The 27,743-nt window shown below is 47.6% G+C and overlaps 2 protein-coding genes across 2 annotated transcripts in view; one reads left to right on the top strand and one right to left on the bottom strand.

The window, feature by feature from the left end:
* Window positions 1-19,591, top strand: part of LOC120838325 — a 58,312-nt gene extending 38,721 nt beyond the window's left edge. The window contains exon 5 of the mRNA XM_040208183.2: window positions 19,490-19,591. Coding sequence (XP_040064117.2) covers window positions 19,490-19,591 — 102 coding nt within the window. The remainder of the gene's footprint in view (window positions 1-19,489) is intronic.
* Window positions 19,592-23,251: 3,660 nt separating this feature from the next.
* On the bottom strand, window positions 23,252-25,720 carry LOC121836389. The gene has a single exon (XM_042291283.1). The coding sequence runs from the start codon at window positions 25,712-25,714 to the stop codon at window positions 23,252-23,254; it is 2,463 nt and encodes an 820-aa protein (XP_042147217.1). The 5' UTR covers window positions 25,715-25,720.
* Between the last annotated feature and the right edge of the window lie 2,023 nt (window positions 25,721-27,743).

Genomic DNA, 27,743 nt, shown 5'->3' on the forward strand with positions numbered 1-27,743 from the left:
CCCGGTCTCCATTCACCATTTGCGCTACAAACAGTACAAACAGACGCTAACGAGTACGGACTAGGAGTATGCAACTTATATAAAACTGCAGATTTGGACCGACCTCCTCGTGAGCTGCTGCGTGAGGATGTCCCATGGAATTGGACCGCAGTTCACGAGAGAGCATTTACAACGCTGGCAGTCATCACTGCCGCAACTGCTTCCCTCAGACTTCCCGGTCTCCATTCACCATTCGCGCTACAAACAGTACAAACAGACGCTAACGAGTACGGACTAGGAGTATGCAACTTATATAAAACTGCAGATTTGGCCCGACCTCCTCGTGAGCTGCTGCGTGAGGATGTCCCATGGAATTGGACCGCAGTTCACGAGAGAGCATTTACAACGCTGGCAGTCATCACTGCCGCAACTGCTTCCCTCAGACTTCCCGGTCTCCATTCACCATTTGCGCTACAAACAGTACAAACAGACGCTAACGAGTACGGACTAGGAGTATGCAACTTATATAAAACTGCAGATTTGGCCCGACCTCCTCATGAGCTGCTGCGTGAGGATGTCCCATGGAATGGGACCGCAGTTCACGAGAGAGCATTTACAACGCTGGCAGTCATCACTGCCGCAACTGCTTCCCTCAGACTTCCCGGTCTCCATTCACCATTTGCGCTACAAACAGTACAAACAGACGCTAACGAGTACGGACTAGGAGTATGCAACTTATATAAAACTGCAGACTTGGCCCGACCTCCTCATGAGCTGCTGCGTGAGGATGTCCCATGGAATTGGACCGCAGTTCACGAGAGAGCATTTACAACGCTGGCAGTCATCACTGCCGCAACTGCTTCCCTCAGACTTACCGGTCTCCATTCACCATTTGCGCTACAAACAGTACAAACAGACGCTAACGAGTACGGACTAGGAGTATGCAACTTATATAAAACTGCAGATTTGGCCCGACCTCCTCATGAGCTGCTGCGTGAGGATGTCCCATGGAATGGGACCGCAGTTCACGAGAGAGCATTTACAACGCTGGCAGTCATCACTGCCGCAACTGCTTCCCTCAGACTTCCCGGTCTCCATTCACCATTCGCGCTACAAACAGTACAAACAGACGCTAACGAGTACGGACTAGGAGTATGCAACTTATATAAAACTGCAGATTTGGCCCGACCTCCTCATGAGCTGCTGCGTGAGGATGTCCCATGGAATTGGACCGCAGTTCACGAGAGAGCATTTACAACGCTGGCAGTCATCACTGCCGCAACTGCTTCCCTCAGACTTCCCGGTCTCCATTCACCATTCGCGCTACAAACAGTACAAACAGACGCTAACGAGTACGGACTAGGAGTATGCAACTTATATAAAACTGCAGATTTGGCCCGACCTCCTCGTGAGCTGCTGCGTGAGGATGTCCCATGGAATTGGACCGCAGTTCACGAGAGAGCATTTACAACGCTGGCAGTCATCACTGCCGCAACTGCTTCCCTCAGACTTCCCGGTCTCCATTCACCATTCGCGCTACAAACAGTACAAACAGACGCTAACGAGTACGGACTAGGAGTATGCAACTTATATAAAACTGCAGATTTGGCCCGACCTCCTCATGAGCTGCTGCGTGAGGATGTCCCATGGAATTGGACCGCAGTTCACGAGAGAGCATTTACAACGCTGGCAGTCATCACTGCCGCAACTGCTTCCCTCAGACTTCCCGGTCTCCATTCACCATTCGCGCTACAAACAGTACAAACAGACGCTAACGAGTACGGACTAGGAGTATGCAACTTATATAAAACTGCAGATTTGGCCCGACCTCCTCATGAGCTGCTGCGTGAGGATGTCCCATGGAATTGGACCGCAGTTCACGAGAGAGCATTTACAACGCTGGCAGTCATCACTGCCGCAACTGCTTCCCTCAGACTTCCCGGTCTCCATTCACCATTTGCGCTACAAACAGTACAAACAGACGCTAACGAGTACGGACTAGGAGTATGCAACTTATATAAAACTGCAGATTTGGCCCGACCTCCTCGTGAGCTGCTGCGTGAGGATGTCCCATGGAATTGGACCGCAGTCCACGAGAGAGCATTTACAACGCTGGCAGTCATCACTGCCGCAACTGCTTCCCTCAGACTTCCCGGTCTCCATTCACCATTTGCGCTACAAACAGTACAAACAGACGCTAACGAGTACGGACTAGGAGTATGCAACTTATATAAAACTGCAGATTTGGCCCGACCTCCTCGTGAGCTGCTGCGTGAGGATGTCCCATGGAATTGGACCGCAGTCCACGAGAGAGCATTTACAACGCTGGCAGTCATCACTGCCGCAACTGCTTCCCTCAGACTTCCCGGTCTCCATTCACCATTTGCGCTACAAACAGTACAAACAGACGCTAACGAGTACGGACTAGGAGTATGCAACTTATATAAAACTGCAGATTTGGCCCGACCTCCTCATGAGCTGCTGCGTGAGGATGTCCCATGGAATTGGACCGCAGTTCACGAGAGAGCATTTACAACGCTGGCAGTCATCACTGCCGCAACTGCTTCCCTCAGACTTCCCGGTCTCCATTCACCATTCGCGCTACAAACAGTACAAACAGACGCTAACGAGTACGGACTAGGAGTATGCAACTTATATAAAACTGCAGATTTGGCCCGACCTCATCGTGAGCTGCTGCGTGAGGATGTCCCATGGAATTGGACCGCAGTTCACGAGAGAGCATTTACAACGCTGGCAGTCATCACTGCCGCAACTGCTTCCCTCAGACTTCCCGGTCTCCATTCACCATTTGCGCTACAAACAGTACAAACAGACGCTAACGAGTACGGACTAGGAGTATGCAACTTATATAAAACTGCAGATTTGGCCCGACCTCCTCATGAGCTGCTGCGTGAGGATGTCCCATGGAATTGGACCGCAGTTCACGAGAGAGCATTTACAACGCTGGCAGTCATCACTGCCGCAACTGCTTCCCTCAGACTTCCCGGTCTCCATTCACCATTCGCGCTACAAACAGTACAAACAGACGCTAACGAGTACGGACTAGGAGTATGCAACTTATATAAAACTGCAGATTTGGCCCGACCTCCTCGTGAGCTGCTGCGTGAGGATGTCCCATGGAATTAGACCGCAGTTCACGAGAGAGCATTTACAACGCTGGCAGTCATCACTGCCGCAACTGCTTCCCTCAGACTTCCCGGTCTCCATTCACCATTCGCGCTACAAACAGTACAAACAGACGCTAACGAGTACGGACTAGGAGTATGCAACTTATATAAAACTGCAGATTTGGCCCGACCTCCTCATGAGCTGCTGCGTGAGGATGTCCCATGGAATTGGACCGCAGTTCACGAGAGAGCATTTACAACGCTGGCAGTCATCACTGCCGCAACTGCTTCCCTCAGACTTCCCGGTCTCCATTCACCATTCGCGCTACAAACAGTACAAACAGACGCTAACGAGTACGGACTAGGAGTATGCAACTTATATAAAACTGCAGATTTGGCCCGACCTCCTCGTGAGCTGCTGCGTGAGGATGTCCCATGGAATTGGACCGCAGTTCACGAGAGAGCATTTACAACGCTGGCAGTCATCACTGCCGCAACTGCTTCCCTCAGACTTCCCGGTCTCCATTCACCATTCGCGCTACAAACAGTACAAACAGACGCTAACGAGTACGGACTAGGAGTATGCAACTTATATAAAACTGCAGATTTGGCCCGACCTCCTCATGAGCTGCTGCGTGAGGATGTCCCATGGAATTGGACCGCAGTTCACGAGAGAGCATTTACAACGCTGGCAGTCATCACTGCCGCAACTGCTTCCCTCAGACTTCCCGGTCTCCATTCACCATTTGCGCTACAAACAGTACAAACAGACGCTAACGAGTGCGGACTAGGAGTATGCAACTTATATAAAACTGCAGATTTGGCCCGACCTCCTCATGAGCTGCTGCGTGAGGATGTCCCATGGAATTGGACCGCAGTTCACGAGAGAGCATTTACAACGCTGGCAGTCATCACTGCCGCAACTGCTTCCCTCAGACTTCCCGGTCTCCATTCACCATTTGCGCTACAAACAGTACAAACAGACGCTAACGAGTACGGACTAGGAGTATGCAACTTATATAAAACTGCAGATTTGGCCCGACCTCCTCATGAGCTGCTGCGTGAGGATGTCCCATGGAATTGGACCGCAGTTCACGAGAGAGCATTTACAACGCTGGCAGTCATCACTGCCGCAACTGCTTCCCTCAGACTTCCCGGTCTCCATTCACCATTCGCGCTAATAACAGTACAAACAGACGCTAACGAGTACGGACTAGGAGTATGCAACTTATATAAAACTGCAGATTTGGCCCGACCTCATCGTGAGCTGCTGCGTGAGGATGTCCCATGGAATTGGACCGCAGTTCACGAGAGAGCATTTACAACGCTGGCAGTCATCACTGCCGCAACTGCTTCCCTCAGACTTCCCGGTCTCCATTCACCATTTGCGCTACAAACAGTACAAACAGACGCTAACGAGTACGGACTAGGAGTATGCAACTTATATAAAACTGCAGATTTGGCCCGACCTCCTCATGAGCTGCTGCGTGAGGATGTCCCATGGAATTGGACCGCAGTTCACGAGAGAGCATTTACAACGCTGGCAGTCATCACTGCCGCAACTGCTTCCCTCAGACTTCCCGGTCTCCATTCACCATTCGCGCTACAAACAGTACAAACAGACGCTAACGAGTACGGACTAGGAGTATGCAACTTATATAAAACTGCAGATTTGGCCCGACCTCCTCGTGAGCTGCTGCGTGAGGATGTCCCATGGAATTAGACCGCAGTTCACGAGAGAGCATTTACAACGCTGGCAGTCATCACTGCCGCAACTGCTTCCCTCAGACTTCCCGGTCTCCATTCACCATTCGCGCTACAAACAGTACAAACAGACGCTAACGAGTACGGACTAGGAGTATGCAACTTATATAAAACTGCAGATTTGGCCCGACCTCCTCATGAGCTGCTGCGTGAGGATGTCCCATGGAATTGGACCGCAGTTCACGAGAGAGCATTTACAACGCTGGCAGTCATCACTGCCGCAACTGCTTCCCTCAGACTTCCCGGTCTCCATTCACCATTCGCGCTACAAACAGTACAAACAGACGCTAACGAGTACGGACTAGGAGTATGCAACTTATATAAAACTGCAGATTTGGCCCGACCTCCTCGTGAGCTGCTGCGTGAGGATGTCCCATGGAATTGGACCGCAGTTCACGAGAGAGCATTTACAACGCTGGCAGTCATCACTGCCGCAACTGCTTCCCTCAGACTTCCCGGTCTCCATTCACCATTCGCGCTACAAACAGTACAAACAGACGCTAACGAGTACGGACTAGGAGTATGCAACTTATATAAAACTGCAGATTTGGCCCGACCTCCTCATGAGCTGCTGCGTGAGGATGTCCCATGGAATTGGACCGCAGTTCACGAGAGAGCATTTACAACGCTGGCAGTCATCACTGCCGCAACTGCTTCCCTCAGACTTCCCGGTCTCCATTCACCATTTGCGCTACAAACAGTACAAACAGATGCTAACGAGTACGGACTAGGAGTATGCAACTTATATAAAACTGCAGATTTGGCCCGACCTCCTCATGAGCTGCTGCGTGAGGATGTCCCATGGAATTGGACCGCAGTTCACGAGAGAGCATTTACAACGCTGGCAGTCATCACTGCCGCAACTGCTTCCCTCAGACTTCCCGGTCTCCATTCACCATTTGCGCTACAAACAGTACAAACAGACGCTAACGAGTACGGACTAGGAGTATGCAACTTATATAAAACTGCAGATTTGGCCCGACCTCCTCATGAGCTGCTGCGTGAGGATGTCCCATGGAATTGGACCGCAGTTCACGAGAGAGCATTTACAACGCTGGCAGTCATCACTGCCGCAACTGCTTCCCTCAGACTTCCCGGTCTCCATTCACCATTCGCGCTACAAACAGTACAAACAGACGCTAACGAGTACGGACTAGGAGTATGCAACTTATATAAAACTGCAGATTTGGCCCGACCTCCTCGTGAGCTGCTGCGTGAGGATGTCCCATGGAATTGGACCGCAGTTCACGAGAGAGCATTTACAACGCTGGCAGTCATCACTGCCGCAACTGCTTCCCTCAGACTTCCCGGTCTCCATTCACCATTCGCGCTACAAACAGTACAAACAGACGCTAACGAGTACGGACTAGGAGTATGCAACTTATATAAAACTGCAGATTTGGCCCGACCTCCTCGTGAGCTGCTGCGTGAGGATGTCCCATGGAATTGGACCGCAGTTCACGAGAGAGCATTTACAACGCTGGCAGTCATCACTGCCGCAACTGCTTCCCTCAGACTTCCCGGTCTCCATTCACCATTCGCGCTACAAACAGTACAAACAGACGCTAACGAGTACGGACTAGGAGTATGCAACTTATATAAAACTGCAGATTTGGCCCGACCTCCTCGTGAGCTGCTGCGTGAGGATGTCCCATGGAATTGGACCGCAGTTCACGAGAGAGCATTTACAACGCTGGCAGTCATCACTGCCGCAACTGCTTCCCTCAGACTTCCCGGTCTCCATTCACCATTCGCGCTACAAACAGTACAAACAGACGCTAACGAGTACGGACTAGGAGTATGCAACTTATATAAAACTGCAGATTTGGCCCGACCTCCTCGTGAGCTGCTGCGTGAGGATGTCCCATGGAATTGGACCGCAGTTCACGAGAGAGCATTTACAACGCTGGCAGTCATCACTGCCGCAACTGCTTCCCTCAGACTTCCCGGTCTCCATTCACCATTTGCGCTACAAACAGTACAAACAGACGCTAACGAGTACGGACTAGGAGTATGCAACTTATATAAAACTGCAGATTTGGCCCGACCTCCTCGTGAGCTGCTGCGTGAGGATGTCCCATGGAATTGGACCGCAGTTCACGAGAGAGCATTTACAACGCTGGCAGTCATCACTGCCGCAACTGCTTCCCTCAGACTTCCCTGTCTCCATTCACCATTCGCGCTACAAACAGTACAAACAGACGCTAACGAGTACGGACTAGGAGTATGCAACTTATATAAAACTGCAGATTTGGCCCGACCTCCTCGTGAGCTGCTGCGTGAGGATGTCCCATGGAATTGGACCGCAGTTCACGAGAGAGCATTTACAACGCTGGCAGTCATCACTGCCGCAAGTGCTTCCCTCAGACTTCCCGGTCTCCATTCACCATTCGCGCTACAAACAGTACAAACAGACGCTAACGAGTACGGACTAGGAGTATGCAACTTATATAAAACTGCAGATTTGGCCCGACCTCCTCATGAGCTGCTGCGTGAGGATGTGCCATGGAATTGGACCGCAGTTCACGAGAGAGCATTTACAACGCTGGCAGTCATCACTGCCGCAACTGCTTCCCTCAGACTTCCCGGTCTCCATTCACCATTCGCGCTACAAACAGTACAAACAGACGCTAACGAGTACGGACTAGGAGTATGCAACTTATATAAAACTGCAGATTTGGCCCGACCTCCTCGTGAGCTGCTGCGTGAGGATGTCCCATGGAATTGGACCGCAGTTCACGAGAGAGCATTTACAACGCTGGCAGTCATCACTGCCGCAACTGCTTCCCTCAGACTTCCCGGTCTCCATTCACCATTTGCGCTACAAACAGTACAAACAGACGCTAACCAGTACGGACTAGGAGTATGCAACTTATATAAAACTGCAGATTTGGCCCGACCTCCTCATGAGCTGCTGCGTGAGGATGTCCCATGGAATTGGACCGCAGTTCACGAGAGAGCATTTACAACGCTGGCAGTCATCACTGCCGCAACTGCTTCCCTCAGACTTCCCGGTCTCCATTCACCATTTGCGCTACAAACAGTACAAACAGACGCTAACGAGTACGGACTAGGAGTATGCAACTTATATAAAACTGCAGATTTGGCCCGACCTCCTCATGAGCTGCTGCGTGAGGATGTCCCATGGAATTGGACCGCAGTTCACGAGAGAGCATTTACAACGCTGGCAGTCATCACTGCCGCAACTGCTTCCCTCAGACTTCCCGGTCTCCATTCACCATTCGCGCTACAAACAGTACAAACAGACGCTAACGAGTACGGACTAGGAGTATGCAACTTATATAAAACTGCAGATTTGGCCCGACCTCCTCGTGAGCTGCTGCGTGAGGATGTCCCATGGAATTAGACCGCAGTTCACGAGAGAGCATTTACAACGCTGGCAGTCATCACTGCCGCAACTGCTTCCCTCAGACTTCCCGGTCTCCATTCACCATTCGCGCTACAAACAGTACAAACAGACGCTAACGAGTACGGACTAGGAGTATGCAACTTATATAAAACTGCAGATTTGGCCCGACCTCCTCATGAGCTGCTGCGTGAGGATGTCCCATGGAATTGGACCGCAGTTCACGAGAGAGCATTTACAACGCTGGCAGTCATCACTGCCGCAACTGCTTCCCTCAGACTTCCCGGTCTCCATTCACCATTTGCGCTACAAACAGTACAAACAGACGCTAACGAGTACGGACTAGGAGTATGCAACTTATATAAAACTGCAGATTTGGCCCGACCTCCTCGTGAGCTGCTGCGTGAGGATGTCCCATGGAATTGGACCGCAGTTCACGAGAGAGCATTTACAACGCTGGCAGTCATCACTGCCGCAACTGCTTCCCTCAGACTTCCCGGTCTCCATTCACCATTTGCGCTACAAACAGTACAAACAGACGCTAACGAGTACGGACTAGGAGTATGCAACTTATATAAAACTGCAGATTTGGCCCGACCTCCTCATGAGCTGCTGCGTGAGGATGTCCCATGGAATTGGACCGCAGTTCACGAGAGAGCATTTACAACGCTGGCAGTCATCACTGCCGCAACTGCTTCCCTCAGACTTCCCGGTCTCCATTCTCCATTCGCGCTACAAACAGTACAAACAGACGCTAACGAGTACGGACTAGGAGTATGCAACTTATATAAAACTGCAGATTTGGCCCGACCTCCTCGTGAGCTTCTGCGTGAGGATGTCCCATGGAATTGGACCGCAGTTCACGAGAGAGCATTTACAACGCTGGCAGTCATCACTGCCGCAACTGCTTCCCTCAGACTTCCCGGTCTCCATTCACCATTTGCGCTACAAACAGTACAAACAGACGCTAACGAGTACGGACTAGGAGTATGCAACTTATATAAAACTGCAGATTTGGCCCGACCTCCTCATGAGCTGCTGCGTGAGGATGTCCCATGGAATTGGACCGCAGTTCACGAGAGAGCATTTACAACGCTGGCAGTCATCACTGCCGCAACTGCTTCCCTCAGACTTCCCGGTCTCCATTCACCATTCGCGCTACAAACAGTACAAACAGACGCTAACGAGTACGGACTAGGAGTATGCAACTTATATAAAACTGCAGATTTGGCCCGACCTCCTCGTGAGCTGCTGCGTGAGGATGTCCCATGGAATTGGACCGCAGTTCACGAGAGAGCATTTACAACGCTGGCAGTCATCACTGCCGCAACTGCTTCCCTCAGACTTCCCGGTCTCCATTCACCATTCGCGCTACAAACAGTACAAACAGACGCTAACGAGTACGGACTAGGAGTATGCAACTTATATAAAACTGCAGATTTGGCCCGACCTCCTCATGAGCTGCTGCGTGAGGATGTCCCATGGAATTGGACCGCAGTTCACGAGAGAGCATTTACAACGCTGGCAGTCATCACTGCCGCAACTGCTTCCCTCAGACTTCCCGGTCTCCATTCACCATTTGCGCTACAAACAGTACAAACAGACGCTAACGAGTACGGACTAGGAGTATGCAACTTATATAAAACTGCAGATTTGGCCCGACCTCCTCATGAGCTGCTGCGTGAGGATGTCCCATGGAATTGGACCGCAGTTCACGAGAGAGCATTTACAACGCTGGCAGTCATCACTGCCGCAACTGCTTCCCTCAGACTTCCCGGTCTCCATTCACCATTCGCGCTACAAACAGTACAAACAGACGCTAACGAGTACGGACTAGGAGTATGCAACTTATATAAAACTGCAGATTTGGCCCGACCTCCTCATGAGCTGCTGCGTGAGGATGTCCCATGGAATTGGACCGCAGTTCACGAGAGAGCATTTACAACGCTGGCAGTCATCACTGCCGCAACTGCTTCCCTCAGACTTCCCGGGCTCCATTCACCATTCGCGCTACAAACAGTACAAACAGACGCTAACGAGTACGGACTAGGAGTATGCAACTTATATAAAACTGCAGATTTGGCCCGACCTCCTCATGAGCTGCTGCGTGAGGATGTCCCATGGAATTGGACCGCAGTTCACGAGAGAGCATTTACAACGCTGGCAGTCATCACTGCCGCAACTGCTTCCCTCAGACTTCCCGGTCTCCATTCACCATTTGCGCTACAAACAGTACAAACAGACGCTAACGAGTACGGACTAGGAGTATGCAACTTATATAAAACTGCGGATTTGGCCCGACCTCCTCATGAGCTGCTGCGTGAGGATGTCCCATGGAATTGGACCGCAGTTCACGAGAGAGCATTTACAACGCTGGCAGTCATCACTGCCGCAACTGCTTCCCTCAGACTTCCCGGTCTCCATTCACCATTCGCGCTACAAACAGTACAAACAGACGCTAACGAGTACGGACTAGGAGTATGCAACTTATATAAAACTGCAGATTTGGCCCGACCTCCTCGTGAGCTGCTGCGTGAGGATGTCCCATGGAATTGGACCGCAGTTCACGAGAGAGCATTTACAACGCTGGCAGTCATCACTGCCGCAACTGCTTCCCTCAGACTTCCCGGTCTCCATTCACCATTTGCGCTACAAACAGTACAAACAGACGCTAACGAGTACGGACTAGGAGTAGTGCCTCTGCTGGAACATAATGAGGTCTTACGACCCGTTGCATTTGTGAGCCACATACTGTCGGGAGCCGAGCGTTATTATATGGTCTTCAAAAATGAGTGTCTAATAATAATATTTGCCTTTAAATTCAGACGGACCAAATAGCGTTCACCTGGCTGAAAATCTTAAAAACCAGGAGGACGTCTATCTCGATGGGCTCTCACCTTACAGGGATACAATTTATTCATTGAGTGCCGGCCTGGTAAATCGAGCATTGCGGCGGACGCCTGTCCACCGCAGGAAAAAGAAGATGCGACGGAGCTTGTCGCTCTTACCGACGAGGAACTTCCCTGGGGTGCGGTCGTGACCCAAGAACAGCGGCTCATAGCCCAGCGAGCAGACCATCTGTGCCGGCAGGTATCTACGTGGTTAAATCAACCCAGTTCCAGAAAACAGGACGTGACTGCTGGACCCACAGACACTTACGTCCACAGTAACGATGGCCTTTTACTTCTAAATACACCTGAAGCAGATGAGGTGACCTTACCACGTCGCCATTCCGCGTTGTCGTGCCGAAATTAGTAAGGTAATATTTTATAAGTTACATTTACGACAGTTCCCTGGCAACTCACAGTGATGGAAAAACGCCTACCAAAAGCTCTACCGCAATGCAACCTGGCCTCGTATGAACAGCGATGCCTTTGCGTTATGCCCGCAGCTGTCTTCAATGCCAGACAGTAAAATCTGAGGCGGAAAGCCCCTTGGTTTCATGCAGTCGGTTCAGAGTAATCGTCTTGGAGAACTGTTGCCTGTTATATCATGGGTTCATTTCCACGGAGCCCACATGGCAGCCGGTACCTTCTTGTGGTCGCCGACCACATTTCTAAGTAAATCGGCCTTCATTCCCTGCGTCAACCTACGTCTAAGAAGACATGGGAAAAACTTACAGAAACGTTTCCTCAGTTTGGGTATCCCTGCGTCCGTTTAGCGGGCGAGGTCACCTACTACGCAGGTATTGTATTTGAAAAGTGTAAAACTTTCGATATCCAACACAATAGTAATTCCCCTTAATCACCCCCCCCGCCAATATCACTGAAATAGTAAATCGCAACCTCCGGGCAAAGCTGGTTTTGTACACTAGCAAACACCGCGACTGGGACTTTTATGCCCCAGAGATGGCCTTTGTTGCTCACATCACATAAAAGCGATCCACGGGTCTATTGAATTTTGGAGGGGAACTTAGACTACCAATACAAAACGATCAAGAGTTTTCCCTAGAGGCTCGCCCGCGCTAATCACACTCAAAATTCGCACAAAGGGTTCGATAATATACGGAATACAGTGACAATGGCTCGGGGGATTATCGAAGTAGCCCAAACATAACAACTAACCCAATATAGTAACGGCCTGAGAAGCATCGAATTTTCCGTCGCAGATCTGGTTCTCCGACGGGCTCACTCACTACACTCGCTAAACGATGGGACGTTCCATTTGTGGTCGAGACGCCAATTACACGCCTCGCATATCGAATACGGTGCACCATAACTGGCGCACTCATCGGACCTGTTAACATCAATGACTGCAAACTTTTTTATTAAACGTGGCGAAGAGTGTTGAGAGTTAAGTAGCAATGCCTCCATCTTTTCTAATTGTGCCACTTCTTGATCTCGACTACCTGCAGTCATGCAGCCAGGTCACCTTTGGTAACAGCCACGCCGCCCACCCCCGCGGCATTCCTCTCACCACCGGTCGCGCTTCCCCGGCAGCCGGTGTCACCAGCCATCGGCCGGCATCTCAGTACCCACAGCGGCGCCCGCGAAACTATTAGGCCGCGCCTTGGTGCATCATAGAGCAGCACGCCCTCGTGGAGTTCGCTTCCCACGTGCGCTGGGACCGACAGCCGCTCGTCCCAGAAGGACTGGTGCCAGCGGACACCCCAGCACCATTCTAGGGACGCACCCTTAATGAGCGCTGCGCAGAAGACACACCGTCAATCTATACCGACAATAAGCGCGCCGGACTATGCGCCCTGTGCCGGGTGCCCATGATAGCGGAAGACAGTCAACTACACTGGGCCTTCCACACCGAGCGTCGCAAACGAAAACAGGACAATGCATCGGCAGCAACTCGGCCACTAACATCTGCCGACGTCGAGACGGCACTCTTCGACGTGTCGATATCGTGCCCCGAGAAACTCAGGGCGCCTTACTCGGCAACGCCCGTTCTTGATGATCTAACTTTCGACAATGTCTAATCCTCTCTCTAACAGCACCTCCCCGCCGGACTTCGATACTTTGTGATCTGAAAGCTGCAACCACCACCGGCCCTGATCACCCAACATACACCACCGATTTCCTACTGACAAGGAAGAAGAGGAGATGCCAACCGTCTACTGTCCAGCATCGATACCCGGAAGAGTGCGGGTTCAACACGCCCAACTGAGCTATGAACAGCTGGGGAACTTCTCCGGTAGACGGGAACTGGGAAGGCTTGAAGTTGACACGAGCTACTCCTACTCCGAATTCTTCAGTGCCGCTTTAAAAGCCGGTAAGTTTAGGAGCCAGACCATCAGGGTCAACGGCTTTGTAGAGACGGTGATGTCTCGAATTTGTACAGGCCAAATGAACGAGCGCCGTCTCGGTATCATCATCAATGCTTCCTCCCTCTGCCATTTATCTGCTTCCACCGCTCGACACGTGTGCCACATCGAAGACCTGCATGGACTGTTTTTCTGAAGGACTTGAGCCTCAGTTTCCGGAACGTCAAGTTTACATACCCCTTTGTGACGCCCGCGTACGTGCTGGAAACAGACAAACAAGGGATAACAAGCATCCCCTCCCCCCGAGGGGAGAATGTGTGGGGAACGAAAAGAAGAAAGTAAAGGCGACTTAAAACAGGGTGACGGGCCGGCGCGCGAGGCAGTCGGAGCTCGAGCTTCGTGAGAGTCGGTATTCGTTTCTAAGTCTCAAAGTAGTAATAGTAAAAGTAGCATTATTATCAGTGCAATGGCAACGGCAGTGTTGCTGTCGGTGGTGCTGTTAGCAGCAGTACTAGTACTAATAATGGAAGTAGCACTAGTGGCAGTAGTAGTAGTAGTGGTAGTAGTAATATTAAGGTGGCAGTATGGATACCGATGGATGAAAAATTACCTTTTTTAGAGAAAGTAATGTGTAGTCATGAACGGTGCAAAATCTGAATTTGTTGCTGCGACATCTGGCGTTCCGCAGAGGTCAGCCTTGGGGCCTTTTTATTCATTGCTTTTATAAATGGCATACCTGTAGGGATTCACACGCTTCTGAGGCTGTCCACAGATGATTGTGTTTTATATCGCAGAGTAGAACATTTACGTGATTCTGCTTTTTTACACTCTTATCTAGATAACATTTCCAGTTGGTGCCGGAGGTGGGAACTAAGTCTCCATGCTAACAAGTGTGTCCATGTCACTTTCGAGAAAAAAAACGCGACAGCATTTCACCATGTTATTTCATTAATTATCGACATTCAAATAGAAACATGGATGTGAAGTATCTTGGAGTCATTTTATCAAGCGATCTTTCTTTTAATGCTCACGTAACAGAATCAGTAAACAAGTCTGGTAGAATGTTAAATTTTACTAACCGAAACCTACGCCGTGCTCCCAAAGAGCCAGAAGAAACTGCTTACTGCTGCTCGGTAAGACCGATGGTTGAATATGCGTGTGTTCTGTGGGACCCGCACCAAGCGTACCTTGCCACTAAAATAGAAAATATTCGAAACCGTGCTGGAAGGTTTGTATCGGGAACGTACAATGGAACTTCCAGTGTGACAGAAATTAAACATGAAATCGGTTGGGAACTATTGGATTTAAGGAAAAGATAAATATCGTCTGAAGTTTTTATTGTCTCTTTTAGTAACTTAACTAGAATTGATAAATATAAATATCTTGAATTGCCAAACTATTTTTCAACCCAAATAGATAATTGAAATAAGATAAAATAAATATCTTGCCGAACTGATTATAAAAAAAACAACTAATTTTTCCCTCGTACAATAACGGATTGGAATTCATTACCTGTATCATTGAGCATTCACTGCATATGACATAAGATAGTTTTTTGCAATATCCTAAATTATAACATTCAAGAGTTTGTGTTTTATTTAATAGTATTTATTGTATTTTTCCATTGCATTTATATTCGTTATTATGTGTTTTTTTGTGTGTTTCCTTGCTGTAATGCTTCGGCGCGGCAGGTTGTTTCTGTAAATAAATAAATAGTAGTAGTAGTGGTGGTCAAAACAGTAGCTTCAAATTCATCTACAAAGAAACATGCACCGCCAGCCATCATTACTGCAGTTTGAAACATAATATTGAGTCATCATTACTTCAACATAACTGACATCAAAAGAACATATGATCTACCAAGAAAACATTTTCCAAACAACACGACTGAAAGACGTTTGGGTTGCTGAAACTCTAAGGTAACGTACATACCTGCCCCGATATCTTGCTTAAAGACCGACCAACGAAATCATTTTCCGCAAGGTAGGAAAATGCCCCTCGCGCCCTCCTCTTTTCACCCTCTCCCAGAAATCACGTGACGGCAGAGGCTTCTTTTGTGTCGGCGTTTTCTGTAGGGATAATCCTCGAAAACCGCGAAATGAGCGGCTAGCTGCGAGAGCCACAACGACCTTGAGACGTCCAGGTGTCTTCCCTCGTTGACGCGGGCACGCTCAATCCGCGAGATTGAGGAAGCCAGCGCGACCGAACGCTTTTTCCCATGAGCTGCAGGTCCGAGGCCGCTCGGTCGGTGGAGATCGAGGGGTCTTGGTATGCTGGGTTCGTTCCAGCAGCCGCTCTCTGGCATCGCGCGGCTGCTGGAACCATTTCCGTGCCGGCACGAGGATTGGCTTGCGCAATAAAGGGTTCAGGTTGTTGATTATGAACCGATTGACCCGACTTACCACATTAGAGCAGTTCATTTTCATTACGACAGGCTCTCTTAGAGCGTCTTGCATAGTTCAGCTGGCACTGGTCCGTTTTTATTTTCGGTTCCTTTCAAAAAGTGAGCTCTAAGCCACTGGACCAACCTACAACATTCAAAATTTACGGAAGCGGAGAAGTGGTTGGGAGGGCCAAGCGGGCAAGGGTTGCACGCCTCTCGAACCGCCGTCCGTTACCTTTGCTTAGTGGCTGGGCTTTGCGAGCAGAATGTGAGCTTGCTCGAGTAACTTGGATCCGTTCAGAAGATAATCCCCTCTAAACGACAATCTCCGCCGCCTGGGAAGAACGTAAGTGGGCGAACGAGACGCCTCTGGGTTTTGCGTCACGCCTGCATTTCAAGGGTCAGACTTGCTGGTTCCCGACAACAGCACAATTGACGGCTCCGCCCGCGTCTTTGATGTATATTGATACGAAGAAGAAGAGCGCGACGGCCCGCGGCCGTAGTGCGTTCTGGCTCGCGCTCTGGCGGGGAATCAGATTAAAAACCTACCCTGAAAACCACCCCGTGTACATAGTCAAAAATACGATAAGCATGGAATGGGAGTGAACGTAGACGTATAATGATCCGATACAAAGTTTCGCTTGATTCCTAAACGAATAATGTCATAGCCAAGTACACCTTCACATCAAATTGTTAGACAAAATTGAAGAGAAGATTGTCTGTTTCTTAAAAAAAGAGATTTCGGCCCCTTCTATCCGGTCCGCTTTTCTATAGGCCTCAATAACGTGGGCGAATCATTCATTTTGTTGCATTTCCACTTCTCCGCTTCCGCAGATTATGAATGTGGTAGTTTGGTCCAGTGGCTTAGAGCTCATATATTGAAAGGAACCGAAAATAAAAACGGACCAGAACAAGCTGGACTAGGCAAGACTCTTGAAGACAGCCTGTCGCAATGGAAATGAACTGCTCTAATGTGGTAAGTCGGGTAACTCGGTTCATAATTTTTCATCGCCTTTTGAAAGGCTCCGAACAAACAAGGAACCAGGACAAGCTCTGGTTGTCCCGGTTTTTTATGTCCTTTCCGCGCTCCTCAAAACGCACAGGGTTTGGTTTCTAAACGATTTTTTTATCTTGGCACGGAAATAAGACAAAAATACGTAATAATGCTTCACACCAGTGCAATGCAATAGAGACTTCTATCTTCAGCAAGCTGCTTTCCGCCACGCTTCCATGTCATTTTTCAGGCCGCGAATGTTTGTGCACAGTGATTAAACTATTTACACCTAAATTGACATGTACTATAAATATGGTAATTATTTTAAAAGCAGCATGTTAGTGCACACGAATTCTCCCAGTGTCTTGCCTTTTAATGGCGTGGAAGTAATATGGAAATATCCTGTACATGATTTGTGCAGAAGGCTGGGTTCAATGTCTCCTATATTTCTACAAACTCCGTGGCAGACGCACTACCATATAGCCTGCTGTCATTTCTCCAAGAAGCGAGGTTTTGATAGAAGTTCGTTGCTCGGCCGCCATTTTTTGTAGTGGCGCGAAAAAAAAAAGGAGAGAGAGAGAGAAAAGCAACGGTTTTTGCAAGCTGAATTTTTTTTTTTTTTTGCCATTGCGATATTTTGCTGCTTTTAGGTATGCTTTTGTGGTGTAAACAATTTTACGGAATCCCACATATATTTCATCTTCAACGACAGTTGTAAAGTATTACGCACTGCCTCGGGTGCTTTGACCTTACGCACTAGAGCGTCACAGGAGAGAGTATTTCAGCGAATCGATCACGTTTGTGGCATCACGACGAACACACTTTCACCACGAAATCGTAACAAATAACGATTGATGATGAAATTGATTGGGTCCCAACAGTAGAGCCACATTATTTCGGTTGCAAATAAACTGGGCGTCGTTCATGCGATGTGTTTACTTCCACGTTCGAATGTGTTGAGAATGAGTTGCCGAAAAGCGCAGTCTGCAGGCTGCTTCCTGGAGTGGCCTGATATCTCCCCAACTCGGGAAAGGGAAAGGGGGGGGGGGGGGGGGGAAGCTGTGGATGTTGTGGGAAGGTGTTAATATTTATTCTCACTCAGGAGAGTCGCCGGTCGTTAAAAAGTCGACTCGCTGATAACGGGAAAGCCTGTGGGGCCACATCTATAGTAACCTTGAGTAAAATGTGGTATACAGCTATGTTACTGAGAAGTTGAGATAGTGTAAACGATTGGGCGTTGTGGAGGCAAGTGAAGCAAAGACCTATCTTACGATTGTGCCGTCTTCATTAGAAGCAAGAATTTCGGTTTGCTTCTTCAATCCCTCATGACGCCAATCTTTCCAATTTTGCATAAATTCGGGACAGCGTTTGTTGATCGCGCAAGCCCGCGCCAATATTTAAAGGACTTTATCAAGTTATAACACAGTCATCGAGCAGAGGTAAGGACGACTAAATACGGAAAAGAGTCCAAAATGGGATGAACAACCTATGAGAGGAAACCATTTCGTCGTTTACCCTGAGACTGGGTTTTTTTTAGAAGAGCAGAAGTAACAGAAAAAACAGACAGGTCTCAAACTCAGCTACAAGTTTATTTCAACAACCTCCTCTTACATAGTTCGTTCTCGTCGTCATCAACCAATCACATACGACTTGTCCTCTGCACCGTGACTTTACAGGTTCCACTCTATCACAAAAGAAGCGGACACTCCCAACGTTTCCAAGTGAAAAGGTTCTAGCAGCAGATATGCCTCACAAAGACTTCCAGCAACTCTTTTGTGTCCTCACAATAAACAGGACAAGAGCCCACAACAACATCCCACTCAAAACCGGTCACCTCCAAAATTATAGAAAACAGACAATACCCTCCAATACACACCACAGACATCTGCTCTTCTAAAAAAAAAAACCCAGTCTCAGGGTAAACGACGAAATGGTTGACTTCCACCAGCTAGCCTGTACTTTGACTCTTTTCTATGAGAGGAGATGTGTTTCAAACAGTAATGAAGAGATTAGGAAAAGCCAGTTGATTTATAAGTTTCAAAAATAAATGTATTATCAACAACCTGAACCCTTTATTGCGCAAGCCAATCCTTGTGCAGAGACGGGAATGGTTCCAGCAGCCGCGCGATGCCAGAGCGCGGCTGCTGGAACGAACCCAGCATACCAAGACCCCTCGATCTCCACCGACCGAGCGGCCTCGGACCTGCAGCTCATGGAAAAAAGCGTTCGGTCGCGCTGGCTTCCTCAATCTCGCGGATTGAGCGTGCCCGCGTCAACGAGGGAAGACACCTGGACGTCTCAAGGTCGTTGTGGCGCTCGCAGCTAGCCTCTCATTTCGCGGTTTTCGAGGATTATCCCTACAGAAAAAGCCGACACAAAAGAAGCCCCTGCGGTCACGTGATTTTTGGGAGAGGGTGAAAAGAGGAGGGCGCGGGAAATGATTTCGTTGGTCGGTCTTTAAAGACGGATGAAGAGCCAGGTTAAATGCGACGCTTCACCAATATATAATTTAACCGGTAAGGTTTATTTGAAACCAAATTTTGGTTAAGGTTCTTCCCACCTACTTTTCTAGGTCAAAGGAAAAACAGATTGAATGATAAAAATCATATATTTGTTTTTAGTATTCTAAAACAACATTGTACCTTTTTTTTTTCTTACACAGATATGCCCCTCTGAAGTGCAATTAGTACTAAAAAAATGGGAGCGGACATGGAATGACAGAAAACAAAGAGCTACAAAAAACTTGTGCAAACAGGGCACGTGACACGTAACAAATAAACAATAATTGCCAATAAATCTAATAAAACTTTATTTAGAGTGTATGCGTACTGCATTTTAACAGTTGACAGTACGTCTTCAGTCGTTGTTCATGTATTAAGCTGAAATGTAGATACTGGACGTGTGCGAACATTGGAGCTTTATTTGAATCGAATAATTATTGTCCGAATAATTCGAATCGACTTTTGAATTCTTATCTTAATATATAAATAGATGTAGCAAATATTAGTAGTGCTGGAAAAAATGTGTGTTTATTCAAACACATTTTCATATAGAGATATTAACGAGGTAGAGGGGCTCAGAGCAATAAACCGAAATGCCGGTCCGCAGATGGCAGTAACCCCCCTCCCTCCCTCCCTCCCTCCCTCCCTCCCTCCCTCCTCTCCGCCCCCCCCCCCCCCCCCCACCGGGCCCCCAAGGCCGCCGCTATTCTAAGCAATTATGACTACTCATCACGTAATCTAACCAAATACGTTACGTAGCAGGTAAGATCATAGCGCCCAGACACCACTGGTCCTAGCTGACCCCAGCTGTGTCGGATGCGTTATTTGTTGATGTTGGTCCGAGCGAGTGGCTTTCAGATCCGGGAGCCGTGATGTGAAGAGTTCAGCTTGTTCTCTCACTCGGATATGAGGTGGAAATACGGAGGTACGAAACTTTAGTGCGCATGTCGTTCCTGGTCGGCGGGGATACAGGCCACAAAAAAGATAGACTCGCCCCTGAGTTGCTCGAACCTCAGATTCAATCGAATATCGCTGAAAAAACTTCCAAAGCTGCGTTTTTGTACTTTCGCTGACCACGGAATGTTTGAAGTCTGCAGTGAAGCGTGTGCGATGCATTTGGGTTCACAGTTTAGGTACGGCAGTTGCGTAACTCGCGCTTGATAGTGCGCAGCCGTGGTGCAGTTTCGACCAGATGATCAGAGGCTCGCGTTGGTTGTGCAGCACAACGAAGAGCTGCATTGCAGCTGGTAGTTCCTATGCCATGCTAGACGATGCTGTGCTTTTTTTTAGAGCGCAGCTCTTAGGGGCCCGTTCCTGGCTTGAGCGGCGTCGCCGTCGCCGTCGGCGTAACCAAGGTCATCCCAAGGTCACTTGACCCCCAAGGTCACGTGACCCCAAGGTAACCCCAAGGTCACGTGACCCCTCCCCAAGGGTCACGTGACCAAGGTCACGTGACACCCAAGGTCACGTGACTACCCAAGGTCACCCCAAGGCCCAAGGTCACGTGACACCCAAAGTCACGTGGCTTCCCAAGTCACGTGACCCCCGGGGTCACGTGACCCCCGATGACGTCATTAGTGACGTCACTGATGACGTCACCGGCATCCTCATCGTCAGCGTCATGATCACTGATGACGTCATCAGTGACGTCACTGATGACGTCACCGGCATCCGCATCGTCATCGTCATCATCACTGATGATGTCACCGGCATCCGCATCGTCATCGTCATCATCACTGATGACATCACCGGCACCCGCATCGTCATTGTCATCACCACTGATGACGTCATCAGTGACGTCACTGATGACATCACCGGCATCCGCATCGTCATCGTCATCATCACTGATGATGTCACAGGCATCCGCATCGTCATCGTCATCATCGCTGATGACGTCATCAGTGACGTCACTGATGACGTCACCGGCATCCGCATCGTCATCGTCATCATCACTGATGACGTCACCGGCATTCGCATCGTCATTGTCATCATCACTGATGACGTCATCAGTGACGTCACTGATGACGTCATCGGTATCCGCATCGTCATCGTTACTGATGACGTCATCGGCATCGTCATCGTTACGTGACCCCCTAGGTCACGTGACCCCCACCCACCCAATCACCCACCCAATCTACGCCAATGTTCTGGCGTAGATTTAGGAAGTACAGGTGTTGCAGTTCAATGCCAGAAATGTGCTGCAGCGTTCATTTCTGCTCAATGTCGTCCCCGGCAGTCGTCGTAACAGCAAAGGAGAGGTTTTATTCGGGTGGCTCACTACGAAATCAATGCAGCTTCTCTGCTGGACAGCACGAATGCTTCTATATAAGTTTTGTTATATAAATTGCTTTAACAAAGCATGTAGGGCGTATATTAGCTCCCAAAGCAAAATGTCTGCTCCTCACCTCAGCTTGCCTCACGCGAATCTTGTGCCAGACTTTGAGCACATCGTAAACAGTAGACTTTTGCTTAATGGCGAATTGAAAACTATAAAACCAAATTTCGGTCAGCCTCGGGAAACATACTATGAATTAAAAAAAAGCCGAGTACGTAAATGTCCTGTCGGTCCTCCAGTGAAAGGTCGCACTGAAGGACCGGCAAGCAGAGAGCCCAATCTTGCTCCCTTTATGTCTGTGAGTGTTACAGTCGCACATATTTGTGTAATTTCTACCATGTGGTGCATGCCAAATATACGAAGTGAACAGTTATATTGCACTGGCCGAGATGCTTGCCTAAATCAGTGATATAAGCTGACATTTCAATGTAGACTAAGTTCCCACTGTCTAAAGATATGTCAGCTGGCTCTACACGTTTGGCGACTTGGAAAAACCTAAATTCATCACTTGGCCAATACCACCACTGTGAAACTTGATGTTCCTAATGTCCTACATCTTTAAATGCGGTATTTACTGACGCCATATTGGCGGGCATTGTTTGCAACGCGTGCTCAAAAAGCACTGCTAAGGATTGCTCTTAAAGATGACAATCGTGACGGTTTGAAATATACGTTGCAGACGCGTTGTGCAAACTCACTCACAGCACGTGCTCAACAGCAACCGGCGCAAGCTATGGCCGCCAGTGAATACCACCTCTATACTACAGTGTTTCTATACGAAGCGTTTGATCATTCCGAGACGCCAGCGACTCTTTCACGGTATATGAGCGCCATTAAGGATACGGTAGGTATTGGATGAGCCGCGTTTTTATTGGTTGTCTTTCCGTGCCGTAGAAGCGTCACTGGTGACGCCACAAAAGATGTCACTGGTGATGCCACAAAATAAATCAAATGATTTTTGTAATTTTAGATACAATAGTAAGGGTGCAGGCGAGCTGGTGGATGTTAACCATGTTGAATATACCTGAGACTGGGGTAGAAAAACATAAAAGTCGAAGAAACAGAACGGGACAGGACGACGTCTCAAACTCAGCTACCAGGTTTATTCAGTCCTCCTCCTTATATAATCCACAAACAGCCCACCACCAACACAAAGGGGCAACTCTAACCAGTTCAACCGCCAAATCCTCCAGACAGTCACTACCAACACAAAGGGACAACCTCTAAACAGTCCAAACGCCAAACCCTGTAATTCCAAACTAGCGCTATGGACGGCCTTCATGCTGATTCACAAAGATAACTCAGCAATCTCCCCCAAAATTTAACAAAAGGACCATTACCTCTTCCAAAGTAACAAGGATCCACAAACACACACAAAAAAAGATTGAAAAAAAAAAAAATTTTTTTTTTTTACTTAAATTGTTTTTCTTTCCTCCTCGACGAAAGGATGACACGCACTTCACGTAAAACGGTGCAAAGTTGAACAGCACAGCTTTCCCTCTGTCCACCCAAAAAAAAAAAAAAATATATATATATATGTATATACATATATATATGTATATACACATATATATATACATAAATATAACTACATTTTTAAAAAACTTTTGGAATTTTTACCGAACTGTAGCGACGCCTGGCTTATGCAATTACCTAAAGACTTTATTCGCACCGTCTCCCTTACTAGCCTTTTTGTGTCATTCCTCTCCTTGTGAATGATTTCTGTCTCCGACCAAATAGCAGTGCAGTTGTTACATTCGTTGACATGTTTTGCGATTTCGGAGTTCGGTGCATTGTTCTTCACGTTTCTTTTGTGTTCACTTAATCTGTCGTTGATGCATCGTGATGTTTGTCCTACATACTTAAACCCGCATTCCAGTGGTATCTCATACACCACACCATTCTCGCAATCTACCGATTTTTCTCGATGGTTCTTTCTGCAATTGTTCGCACCTGTCTGAAATGGCGTCAATCTACTAAGTTTAAAATCTGAGCTGAAGACCGTGTCTACTCCAAACTTTTTCGCACAAGCCTTCAAGTTGTGCGAAATTTCATGAAAATAGGGGATCACGGCAAATCCAGTCCTTTTACCCTGTTCCTTTTCTCTCCTTCCTTTAATAACTATTTCTAACTGCCGTTTGATAAAACTGTCTTTATACCCTACATTGATCAACCTTTTGCATTGTCTTTTAACCGAATCCGTGATGAAATGAACACACGATCTGTCCAGCGCGTTTCTGACCAACGACTTTACAACCCCAGCCTTTACGGTCTTGGAATGACAGCTAATCCTTGGCAACACCGGTTTAGAACTTTCTTTTCCGTATTCCCAACATACCCCTTGATTTACATGTATACGTAAGTCCAGGAACTCTAGGACCCCTCTTTCTGGTTTTTCCGTAGTAAACTTCAATTCCGGAGCCGCTGACCTTATCTCACGTTCCAGACTGCCCGTTAGATCATTTGTTACCGTGCAAATTATGATGTCGTCTACATATCTTCTTACTAACGCCATACCAGGGGACTTCTCCTTTAGTCTGTTATGCACTACTCGATCCAAGGAGTTTAAGTACACTTCCGCCAAAATCGGTGCGACCGACGAACCTATACAAACCCCGTCTTTTTGAACATACTTCCTTCCTTCGTACTCGATTACCGTCGACTTCAGGTAAACCTCAAGGATCGTTAGGAAACTCTCTACGGATATACCTGAACCTGCTTGGAACTTTACGAGATTCAACTCTAATACCTCTCTCACTCTCTGCATCAACCGAGTCTTTTCTAGCGAGTAATAAAGGTCCTTAATATCCATGGACACAACAGAACATTGCTGTCCATGAAATTTTTCCAACATGTCAATCAGTTCATTTGAATTTTTTAGAGACAAAGAATTATCTAGGCATGCATACATCAACCCTCGCTGGAGAAACTTTGAAACTACTTTCTGCCAGGTTCCGTTCTCGTTGATGACCGCACGAAGAGGCATTTCAGGCTTATGGTCCTTGAGAAAGAACTTGATACTTAATGTCGATTTTGTAGCACTCGTGATACTTTTTGCTACATTCTTAAAGTCGTCTTCATTCAGGATTGCACAAATGTTCCCTCTCAACTTTCCTACATTGCCCGCCCACTCAGAAAACAAAGATTCCATTGCAACTTCTGTTTTTTTCTTGAATACTGCCATTGGCAAGACGGCAAACTTTCCAGACTTATCCGTTTCCAATAGTTTTAGGGACTTCGTTTCTAACTCCTTCTTAACCGCGTTAACTTCTCTGAAATTTCTTTTGTCCTTCGGGTACGCCTCTCCCATGACTTTCTCCATCCTACTAATAGCGTGATCTATAAAAGCGACCTTTTCTTCCGGGACGACCTTTCTGGCCACAGTGTGAATGGTAGACAACACGTCAAGTCTCGAGGGTTTTACATCTAAACAACACTTCGGTCCCTTAGCTAACACTTCCTCCGTCTCGCGTGTTAACGCTTCCCCACATGGATTGATAGGAGACTGTCGAGACTTAGGCCATGCATCAATCCCAAACCACGTTTTTTGCGGCCCAATATTAACAATTTTTGAGTTTTTTAGACTGTCCAAAACATGTCTGCGCTTCACATACCATAGTCGGTCGAACAGGGTTCTTTTGCTGCTGGTCCATTGATGGTACTCCCGGTGGTACTTGAAATCATCTCCCAGGAGAAGAGTCCAAAGTCTGTCGCAGGCTCCTTTGATGTCCTGGATCCTTTTGCTGGCTCCGTCCCGGTAGGCCTTGATGATCTTTTTCTTGGCGTACCAAGGAACACTGGTTGACGACAGATGCTTGAAGTTTTCCGGGTCCACGAACTTCTTTCGAAGACAGATGCCGAAGAATGCCACATCCGCTTCCAGCTCGGCCAAACGACGGCCCAGCTTGTCCAAAACCGTAATAGCTTGGAGGATTAACGTGTTGGGTGGAGGTGCGAATGTTGAACCATAAGAAAAGGCGACTAAGCCTGCCTCTGGGATGATCAGAGATACAATAGTAAGGGTGCAGGCGAGCTGGTGGATGTTAACCATGTTGAATATACCTGAGACTGGGGTAGAAAAACATAAAAGTCGAAGAAACAGAACGGGACAGGACGACGTCTCAAACTCAGCTACCAGGTTTATTCAGTCCTCCTCCTTATATAATCCACAAACAGCCCACCACCAACACAAAGGGGCAACTCTAACCAGTTCAACCGCCAAATCCTCCAGACAGTCACTACCAACACAAAGGGACAACCTCTAAACAGAGGTTGTCCCTTTGTTTGAGAGGGAACATTTGTGCAATCCTGAATGAAGACGACTTTAAGAATGTAGCAAAAAGTATCACGAGTGTTACAAAATCGACATGAAGTATCAAGTTCTTTCTCAAGGACCATAAGCCTGAAATGCCTCTTCGTGCGGTCATCAACGAGAACGGAACCTGGCAAAAAGTAGTTTCAAAGTTTCTCCAGCGAGGGTTGGTGTATGCATGCCTAGATAATTCTTTGTCTCTAAAAAATTCAAATCAACTGATTGACATGTTGGAAAAATTTCATGGACAGCAATGTTCTGTTGTGTCCATGGATATTAAGGACCTTTATTACTCGCTAGAAAAGACTCGGTTGATGCAGAGAGTGAGAGAGGCATTAGAGTTGAATCTCGTAAAGTTCCAAGCAGGTTCAGGTATATCCGTAGAGAGTTTCCTAACGATCCTTGGTTTCCCTGAAGTCGACGGTAATCGAGTACGAAGGAAGGAAGTATGTTCAAAAAGACGGGGTTTGTATAGGTTCGTTGGTCGCACCGATTTTGGCGGAAGTGTACTTAAACTCCTTGGATCGAGTAGTGCATAACAGACTAAAGGAGAAGTCCCCTGGTATGGCGTTAGTAAGAAGATATGTAGACGACATCATAATTTGCACGGTAACAAATGATCTAACGGGCAGTCTGGAACGTGAGATAAGGTCAGCGGCTCCGGAATTGAAGTTGACTACGGAAAAACCAGAAAGAGGGGTCCTAGAGTTCCTGGACTTACGTATACATGTAAATCAAGGGGTATGTTGGGAATACGGAAAAGAAAGTTCTAAACCGGTGTTGCCAAGGATTAGCTGTCATTCCAAGACCGTAAAAGCTGGGGTTGTAAAGTCGTTGGTCAGAAACGCGCTGGACAGATCGTGTGTTCATTTCATCACGGATTCGGTTAAAAGACAATGCAAAAGGTTGATCAATGTAGGGTATAAAGACAGTTTTATCAAACGGCAGTTATAAATAGTTATTAAAGGAAGGAGAGAAAAGGAACAGGGTAAAAGGACTGGATTCGCCGTGATCCCCTATTTTCATGAAATTTCGCACAACTTGAAGGCTTGTGCGAAAAAGTTTGGAGTAGACACGGTCTTCAGCTCAGATTTTAAACTTAGTAGATTGACGCCATTTCAGACAGGTGCGAACAATTGCAGAAAGAACCATCGAGAAAAATCGGTAGATTGCGAGAATGGTGTGGTGTATGAGATACCACTGGAATGCGGGTTTAAGTATGTAGGACAAACATCACGATGCATCAACGACAGATTAAGTGAACACAAAAGAAACGTGAAGAACAATGCACCGAACTCCGAAATCGCAAAACATGTCAACGAATGTAACAACTGCACTGCTATTTGGTCGGAGACAGAAATCATTCACAAGGAGAGGAATGATACAAAAAGGCTAGTAAGGGAGACGGTGCGAATAAAGTCTTTAGGTAATTGCATAAGCCAGGCGTCGCTACAGTTCGGTAAAAATTCCAAAAGTTTTTTAAAAATGTAGTTATATTTATGTGTATATATATATGTGTATATACATATATATATATATATATATATATATATATTTTTTTTTTTTTTTTGGGTGGACAGGGAAAGCTGTACTGTTCAACTTTGCACCGTTTTACGTGAAGTGCGTGTCATCCTTTCGTCGAGGAGGAAAAGAAAACAATTTAAGTAAAAAAAAAAAAAATTTGTTTTTTTTTTTGTGTGTGTTTGTGGATCCTTGTTACTTTGGAAGAGGTAATGGTCCTTTTGTTAAATTTTGGGGGAGATTGCTG

Source organism: Ixodes scapularis, unplaced genomic scaffold (genome assembly GCF_016920785.2).
Source record: "Ixodes scapularis isolate PalLabHiFi unplaced genomic scaffold, ASM1692078v2 PGA_scaffold2__306_contigs__length_199485367, whole genome shotgun sequence".
Taxonomy (NCBI): Eukaryota; Metazoa; Arthropoda; class Arachnida; order Ixodida; family Ixodidae; genus Ixodes; species Ixodes scapularis.